Genomic DNA, 8,691 nt, shown 5'->3' on the forward strand with positions numbered 1-8,691 from the left:
GTATCGCAGCTTTGTGATGGCATGGAACATTGTGCAGATGGCGCAGACGAACGCAAGTTTGTTTGTGCGGAAGCAAAGGGTTATACGGGCATTAGGGGAGGTGCCAACATTACTATCATCGTCATATTCACCGTGGTGTCAGTAGTCGTTGGTTTTTCAGTGATATTCTTCTACTTAAGAAAAAGATGTGCAAGTAGCGAAGGCCCTTTGAACGATCAGTCAGAGGATCTTTTAAATCCGCAACAGTTAAGGACTCAAATTAAAATGCATAATAAGATACGTAAAGGTAAATCATTTTTTATTATCGTAAATATTTTACAGTTCAGTGGGGCATGGTGTAGTTGTAACTTGCAAGGAATTTAATAATAATTTTCTTTTATATTGTTAGGACGTTTTTAATGCTTGCCCTTTATTTTTGAAAATATATCTAAAAATTTAGGGTTAATGTGGGTTTTCCTAAGGGAAAACGGTACATATGGTTGCTAGGTTCTTACAAATTTCGTAATAATACGAAAACCAAAAAAAACTTAATGGTGTGTTAAATTATTACTTATCGAACCCATGTATCTGTTTTGGTGAAATTTTATGCGTATCTACACAATATATTGATATCTTTTANATATTGTTAGGACGTTTTTAATGCTTGCCCTTTATTTTTGAAAATATATCTAAAAATTTAGGGTTAATGTGGGTTTTCCTAAGGGAAAACGGTACATATGGTTGCTAGGTTCTTACAAATTTCGTAATAATACGAAAACCAAAAAAAACTTAATGGTGTGTTAAATTATTACTTATCGAACCCATGTATCTGTTTTGGTGAAATTTTATGCGTATCTACACAATATATTGATATCTTTTAGTTATATTTCCTAAATTATAATTATTAAAAAGAATGATTTTGGTGAATTTTGCCTAAACTTTACATTTGATTAAAACTAGATTTAAGGTAGCAATTTTTAAGAAATTCGCAATTTTATCACTAATTTTTCAGTGTTGAGGTTTCATTGAGTATTATTTTCTTTAAAAAAATCCATACCGTATTCTTTAATTCATTCGGAAAATTACTTGAGATTTTTACCGTCTTTACAGCTTTTCCTTCTGGTATTCCTGACGTAGTTCACATGTCTATGCTCAACGGAAGCCACAGCTCCAGTTACGACCGCAATCATATAACTGGTGCTTCGAGTAGTACAAACGGATCGAGTTTGTTATGTTATCCACGCGAAACACTTAATCCGCCCCCTAGTCCGGCCACCACAGCTGCCTCCACAAGGGGGAGCAGTCCGTCATCACGTTACCGCCCTTACCGTCACTACCGCGTAATTAATCAACCCCCTCCTCCCACTCCGTGCTCTACTGATGTGTGTGACGAAAGTGATTACAACTATCCAATGCGCAGTCGGTATGATGCGGGTCCGTTTCCTCCCCCACCCACGCCGCGATCTCATTGCCAAAGTGAAAGTTGTCCCCCTTCTCCAAGTTCTCGTTCATCTACTTACTTTAGTCCCTTACCTCCACCACCTTCACCTGTTCCTTCACCCACACATTAATTTAATCGTATTTTTAGGTAATGTTTAGTTTATACACGATACCGCAACGTGCCTAGTATAATATATTTATATAATGTAAGCATTTTTTATTTTATAGATTGATTTACATCGTATGTACGTAAGACAGTTTCGTTGCCTTAATGGCCAATGCATCGAAAGGTATTTTTTTTTATTTTTGACCGCACAGTTAATTACATACGTCTGACCACATTAGAGCTTTCAGCAGCACTATTTTCTGCCTAACCTGTGTAGTAATTTTTTATATGTCATAAATATTAAAAAATCAGTTCCTAAGTAGGGAGAAAAAAATACNGTTATGTATGGTGGCAGATAATTGAAAAGTTTAATGAAAATGACCTTAAAAGCATAATCAATCAATTAATAAAAAAAGTTCGTTTTCATAAAAAATATCGATAGATCAGGTTGAATTTATTTTTAATATTATTATTAAATGGCACATTAGACAAAAACTTTCACTAAATAAAGGCCACCAAAATCAATTTTCTTAAGAACACAAAATATTAATTTAACTATAATTTTACGGAATTTTAGGTTTAAATTTTAAATATTCCCTAATTAATATTAAAAATAAACAACGTGGTGACATCTGTTATACATTCAAATAATTGCTGTCAAAACTGTAAACTCTAATTGTGACGAGGTTGCCAAAGTTTTAAAATTTACTAAGTGCCATCTTAATTTAAAAACCATTGTGAAAAATAATTATTATGAACTGTATAATTTTGGCATAATATTACATCGCTACAACATCAAAGTCAGTGGATTTACTTTTATGGAATTTAAGCATCACTAGATATCATCGTTGCAAAATTAGCCCATAAAATTTTCTAACTTGGCATCATTGCTGAATACAAAATATTTCACCTCTTTGCAATTACAAATAATAATAATAATACTCGTTTTTGTGCTGCAAAGATGGCGGAGAACGACATAGATTTGTATGCTGACGATATAGATCAAGATTTTGCACAGGTAATATATAATAAAAGTGAAATTACATTAAAAGGAATGATTTAAAATTGCTGATAACAATAATAACACTTTTAATATTTAGTATTTCTCCTAGGTTTATTTGTTATCAGTTTCTTAGAATTTTAGGAAATGTTTGACCGGCATTTTATTTTTTGTGGTTTGTTTTTGCTCCTTTATTTAATAATTCTGAAAAAGTACAATCTTTATATTACCGATTTTATTAATATTTTAGGACGATTTCGTTGGTGAAAATGTCGATTTGTACGATGATGTCATTTCAACCCCTGCTACAGGAGGCGGTGGTGGAGATAACGCTGAAACAAATCATAATTCGAATGCTGATACAAATAATGAAGAAACAAATGGTACAACAACTTATCAAACCCAGGGGAATAATATAACACCTACTACAATTGGTCGTAGACATCAATTGTATGTTGGAAATTTGACTTGGGTAAGTTTTATTATCTTTGTTTAAAAGAAGTTTTATAACAATTGTGATTATTTATTTTGAATTTTAATGATACAAGTGTGGACTGTTTGCTTAAAGTAATTATACTTTTGTTAATCACAGTGTAATATAACCATACTTTTGTCTTAAACATTTGGTTAAATGTCAGCCATTAATTCATTAATTAATAAATATGGGTAACCATAAAGTGTGTAGTACACACAGATTAATTTTATTCAAATTTTCTGTATTTTATTTAAATACTGAAAACAAATTTACCTGTATATTTATAGTTTGAAGGCATTTTCATCAAATGAAATATCTATTTTAATGTTTTATGTTTTTTAATGATATTATAATTAACTAACTAATATTACACATAATGCAGTAAATTACATGTTTACAAAACAACTTTAGGGGTAGAGCTTTGTTAATTGAAACAGTTGCCCAAATGAATAAGAATAAAATGCTAACATTTTGTTTTTACATGATTTTGATAAATTAAAAAATAATTTTTATTATTTTTTACACGACTTTAATTTAATACAAAGTTTTATAATCCATTTATCTGATTTCAATGCCTCCACTTTATAGAATTTTATAATTCATTTTTTTTGTTTTAATTTTTCATTTCTTTATTTCCAAGAAATACAATTTAATTTAATCTGTAGGTACATGTAGAAATGTTTAAAATAAACGAATGTTTTTGTTCTAAATATGTGCATTTGGTATTTTGTGTTAAAAGTATTAAGTAAAATGCTGATATTAGTGTGATTAAAAATTAAATTTGTTAACGTGTCTGGTTACTTTTAGGATTTACATTAGTAAGGTTCTGTCACATATCTAAATTTTTTAGATATAATATATTTGTGTCCACCAATTCTTTGACAATGTACCTTTCTTTGATAATGTACCTACCTACTTAGAATTTATTGTGTAAATTTTTTATTAGAAAGTTGAAGTGTTGTGCTTTTTTAGTGGACGACTGATCAAAACATAGCCGATGCTGTTCGTGACATTGGCGTGAACGATTTTCACGAAGTAAAATTTTTTGAGCATCGCGCGAACGGACAATCCAAAGGTTTTTGCGTTATTTCAATGGGTTCGGAAGCGAGTGTTCGATTATGTATGGAACGTTTGCCGAAAAAAGAGATAAACGGTCAAAATCCAGTTGTAACGTATCCCACGAAACAAGCATTAAGTACTTTCGAAAGTCAGTCGAAAACGCGTCCTTCGCCACCGAACTCTTCAGGTCCCAGAGGTCAACACCCGGGGCAATCAAATCAAAACATTCCTTCACAAAATTTCCCTCGTATGCCTATGGGTTCACCCATGAGAGGTCCCTTACCCCATCCGGGTATGCAAGGACCTCAAGGTCCGAGGATGCAAGGTCCTCCACCGGGTTTTAACGGTCCTCCGGGACAAATGAACCAAGGACCCCCAAGATTTCAGAATCCACAGTGGAATGGTCCGCGGCCGAATGGACCTATGCCTGGTCCAGGACCAAATCCTGCACAGATGAGACCAGGTGCTCCACCTCCTGGAATGCAAGGGCCACCTCGACCACCGATGGTAAATTTTAATTGTTTATAATCTTACAATCAAATGGTCTAATGCACGTTTGATTTTTTTAGGACGGCATGTATCTTGAGGTATTGGCTTTTTTTGCACGCTATGTCCCTTTGCTAGGTACACTTATTCGTAGTTAAGTTTGATGGGTTCAAAGATTTATACGAATTGAAAGCATTTCTTCTGGTCACTGGTATACATTTTCAATATCATCAGTAACAGTAATATTAAATAATTGTAAATTTAAATGGGTAACTTAATTATTGAAAAAATCTTTAATGTTTTGATCAGAAAAAAGTTGTAGTTACGTTATTAATGTATTTAATTTAGGAATGGTGCATTAATTTGTTAAATATTTACAAAAAAAGTTTAAGACTCGGAAATTATGTAGTCAGATTTACAAATGCCAAAGGGAAAGTATTGAATGTGTGCAATAAATGGAAGTAAGGAAAGACTAAGGTATGTTATGGATAAACTATTATTAGAAGTAGGTACCTACTTGACTTACTAATTTTGATCTTTACATTCATTTTTAGTACTCAATTTATCTTATAACAAAAGTTTATTTCTTTTATTTTGCTATACTTTAAATTTTCAGTATTTTAGTTAAATAGGATTAAATTTGCAAAAATTAGATTTCATTAATAAAATATTCCCCTTAAATGTTTTAAATTTAATGATCATTAATTTCTTGTTTATTTCAAAACTGATCGAAAATAAGTGGACATATTCAAAACATTATCGAGTCTTATTAAATATTCATTGAAGTGTCATAAAATGTAAAATATTTTAAAACGACAAAATTGTCCCGTTGAAGATTAGTCTCCCAGTGGTGTGAGTACTTGCTGCATATTTAGATTTTAAACTTTTAAAAATAAAAATAAACCTTTCAATGAAACATTTAATTTAATGAAAATGTACCATCTTTTACCTCAAAAAAATTAAATATTTGAATGATTTTGAAATGCCCATCGAGGACTTGTTTCAGCAACAATTTCAAGGACCTCCTCAGCAACAAGGTCCACCTCGTGGTCCGCCCAATCAAGGACCTCCTCCTCAAGGTGGTGGTCCGAGACCTGATTGGAATCGACCGCCCATGCAACAGGGATTTCCTCCTCAAGGCCCACCAATGCAGGGACCACCTAATATGGCACCCAGAGGTCCTCCACCTATGAGTGGCCCACCAGGAGTACCGCAACAAGGACCGCCTCAGGGACCACCTGCTCCCCACGTGAATCCCGCATTCTTCCAACAAGGCGGACCCCCACCACAGATGCAACATCCTGGTAAGTCAATAGTTAATTTCATTAGACATAAATTCAACATGGACATTTGAATTGTTTTTAGTCCATGTGAAAAATAACCAGAGACGTACAATGTGTAGTCGGGCAGGTTTGTCTGCTTTGTGGTTAGTTCTACTTTTTTAATAGTGTAAAACAGAATTTTGACGTGGGTTTGCGCAGCGCCGGACTTGCAGCTTTATATTTTATTACAAACAGTAAAATGATAAAGGGAAGCCCCACTTTTTACTTAGTTAACCACATTGATTTTGATAATTCATATTAAATGTAATTTTTATCCCTAACATTGATAATTATTGTTTGACATCTTTTTAACCGAAATAAGGCAGTGATTATAGTAACAACATGGTTGCTTTTAGTAGGTAAATAAAGCACTTTTATGGTATATTTTACTATTCATTTTAACCTGTTTTTACTTAAATTGCAGTAGAATGGATTTACTAATTTAATATCCGTACAGGTATGCAACCAGGTCCAGGGGGTATGCCGCCACATCACGGACCACCACAAGGTCCTCCTCATGGTCCACCGCACGGTCCTCCTATGGGTCCCAACCAGGTACCTCCCCACGGACCTCCGCATAGTTATGGTCCGCCGTCAGGTGTGCCCCAATCTCAGTATGGAGGTCCCGGTTCTGTGGCTCCGGATCATCGGCCAGACATAGCTCAATTAAGTGAGCAGGAGTTCGAAGACATAATGTCGCGCAACCGAACTGTATCGAGTTCGGCGATAGCACGGGCGGTATCAGATGCGGCTGCTGGAGAGTATGCGAGCGCGATAGAAACGCTTGTTACGGCCATCTCGTTAATCAAACAGTCAAAGGTTGCGGCTGACGATCGATGCAAGATATTGATAAGTTCGTTGCAAGACACATTAAGAGGGGTCGAAGATAAGAGTTACAGTTCGGGACGCAGGGACCGGTCAAGGTCCAGAGAAAGAACCCACAGGAGAGGAAGACGCGACAGGTCATCTTCAAGGTGAGTAATTATTAGAAGATTTTGTTAAAATTAGTTTTACCTCATTGTAAGATATTTTATATTCTCCGTTAACAAAGCTTAATATGAACTGTAGTTTCAATAATAGATTACTATCATTGTTATCTAATGCAATTGTATATATTTTTTCTAGGTATAGGGAAAGAAGTAGAGATAGAGATCGTGATCGTGATAGAGATCGTGAACGTGATCGATATTATTCTGACTACAGGGAACGGGATAGGGAAAGAGATAGATCTCGCAGTAGAGGCGAGAGGGAACGTGAACGTGAAAGAGAAAGAGATTACAGAGACAGGGACGCCGAAGATTCGTAAGTACCATAATTTTTATAACTGGCTGTGATTATTTTAATTTTCAAAAACTTACTTTTTACACTGAATATAAGGTGTTCATGATGGAACCGATTGAATTAATTTTTCTTTGATTAAATAGGGCATTTGATTTTGTAGGGCTTAATTAAATTATTTAACAATGGAAAACATTTCATTTACTTACTTCTATTGTCATACATTGTAGGTTTAGCCGACTTTTTAGGTAAAACGAATTTTTATAAAGCATTAATACTACGAATAAAATCTTCACGAACACCTTATGTTTGAAGGTGTAAAATTGCCATTGTTTATTATTGTATTAAAGTATACAACTTTAAAATGTTACCTTTTTTTCTTATTTGTATAAAGTGCTTTGAATGCTCTTTGATGTGAAATTACTATTTGTCCTTTGTTCTATTTGTAATACTTGTCATTATCCTCCTGTTTGTTTTTGTTACTAATTACACCCTAATGAACTGATTGAGTTTACAAATATTGTAAAATGGGGTCTGAAAGTTTTAAACATTTATTTTCATTTACCTTGGATAACGAGTCATTATTAGTAATTATTATACATTTAGAAAAATTAAATGATATACTACAATATAAATTACACCATATTTTTTTAAAAATTCATTATTAAAAAATGTATGATCAGATACGTTTTAATTTTATTTTTGATTTAAAATTTTATTAAATTATTTGATTATTTAAATAAGCATTGATTTTAATTTTCCAAAGGTATTTCTTGGATATTTATAAACCATTTTTTTTATTACATTTTCACAAGTTACATCAAAATATATCATTCGTAATTTTATAATAGTGATAGTCAATTTATAATTTTAAAATTATATTTAATTTAAACAAAATAGCAAGAGATAACTCTTAAAATTCATTTCAAAGATATAAAGAAGCAAAGGTAATCATTGAAAGTATTCACATGTAAATTGGTTGTATCAAGGAAGTGTCGTAATAGGCATATATTCAAAAGCAAAATATGAATTTGATTTAAAATAAACCAAAACTTCGTATCATTCGATATGCTAGATATTGTTTGCTCTACAAATTCGCATTCTATTAATGTAATATTTTGCCGATTTTTGGGAATAAATAATTTAAAAAAAAAAGGAATGCACAGAAATTGTTATTAGTACACAATTCAGTACCTGTTAACAGGCTGTTGTTTAACATGTTAAGGTGATTAATAAATGTATTTTAATAATTTTTTGTAAGAAATGACTAATAACAATTTAATATCAAATCAATGTAAACATGTTACCATGATGTTACATTTTCGCATTTGAAGTAGGCATTACATTCGTTTTAATTTTTTAATTTAATTTTGGTAACTCCACAAGCAAAATTAAATTTACCATGGGGGTGCTGAGTCACTGTAACCTGTAATGTTAACATCTGATAGATAGATATTAAATATTGAAGTATTTTGGATTATTTACATTTTATTTAAAATGAAGCATGAGATTAGTGTTGAATCAAGCAAAAATTTTTATGGAAAAC

At 32.5% G+C, this 8,691-nt stretch overlaps 1 protein-coding gene across 3 annotated transcripts in view; it reads left to right on the forward strand.

The window, feature by feature from the left end:
* Positions 1-2,447: 2,447 nt before the first annotated feature.
* Positions 2,448-8,691, forward strand: part of LOC108736372 (cleavage and polyadenylation specificity factor subunit CG7185) — a 10,912-nt gene continuing 4,668 nt past the window's right edge. For 2 of the 3 annotated variants that reach the window (XM_018468774.2, XM_018468772.2), the window contains exons 1-7: positions 2,448-2,543; positions 2,776-2,997; positions 3,973-4,566; positions 4,629-4,646; positions 5,540-5,849; positions 6,325-6,841; positions 6,993-7,169. In XM_018468774.2, coding sequence (XP_018324276.1) covers positions 2,487-2,543; positions 2,776-2,997; positions 3,973-4,566; positions 4,629-4,646; positions 5,540-5,849; positions 6,325-6,841; positions 6,993-7,169 — 1,895 coding nt within the window. In that variant the 5' untranslated portion in view covers positions 2,448-2,486. The remainder of the gene's footprint in view (positions 2,544-2,775; positions 2,998-3,972; positions 4,567-4,628; positions 4,647-5,539; positions 5,850-6,324; positions 6,842-6,992; positions 7,170-8,691) is intronic. The other variant, XM_018468773.2, reaches the window with a different exon arrangement.

This window comes from Agrilus planipennis, unplaced genomic scaffold, assembly GCF_000699045.2.
Source record: "Agrilus planipennis isolate EAB-ADULT unplaced genomic scaffold, Apla_2.0 scaffold122, whole genome shotgun sequence".
In the NCBI taxonomy this organism is placed as follows: domain Eukaryota; kingdom Metazoa; phylum Arthropoda; class Insecta; order Coleoptera; family Buprestidae; genus Agrilus; species Agrilus planipennis.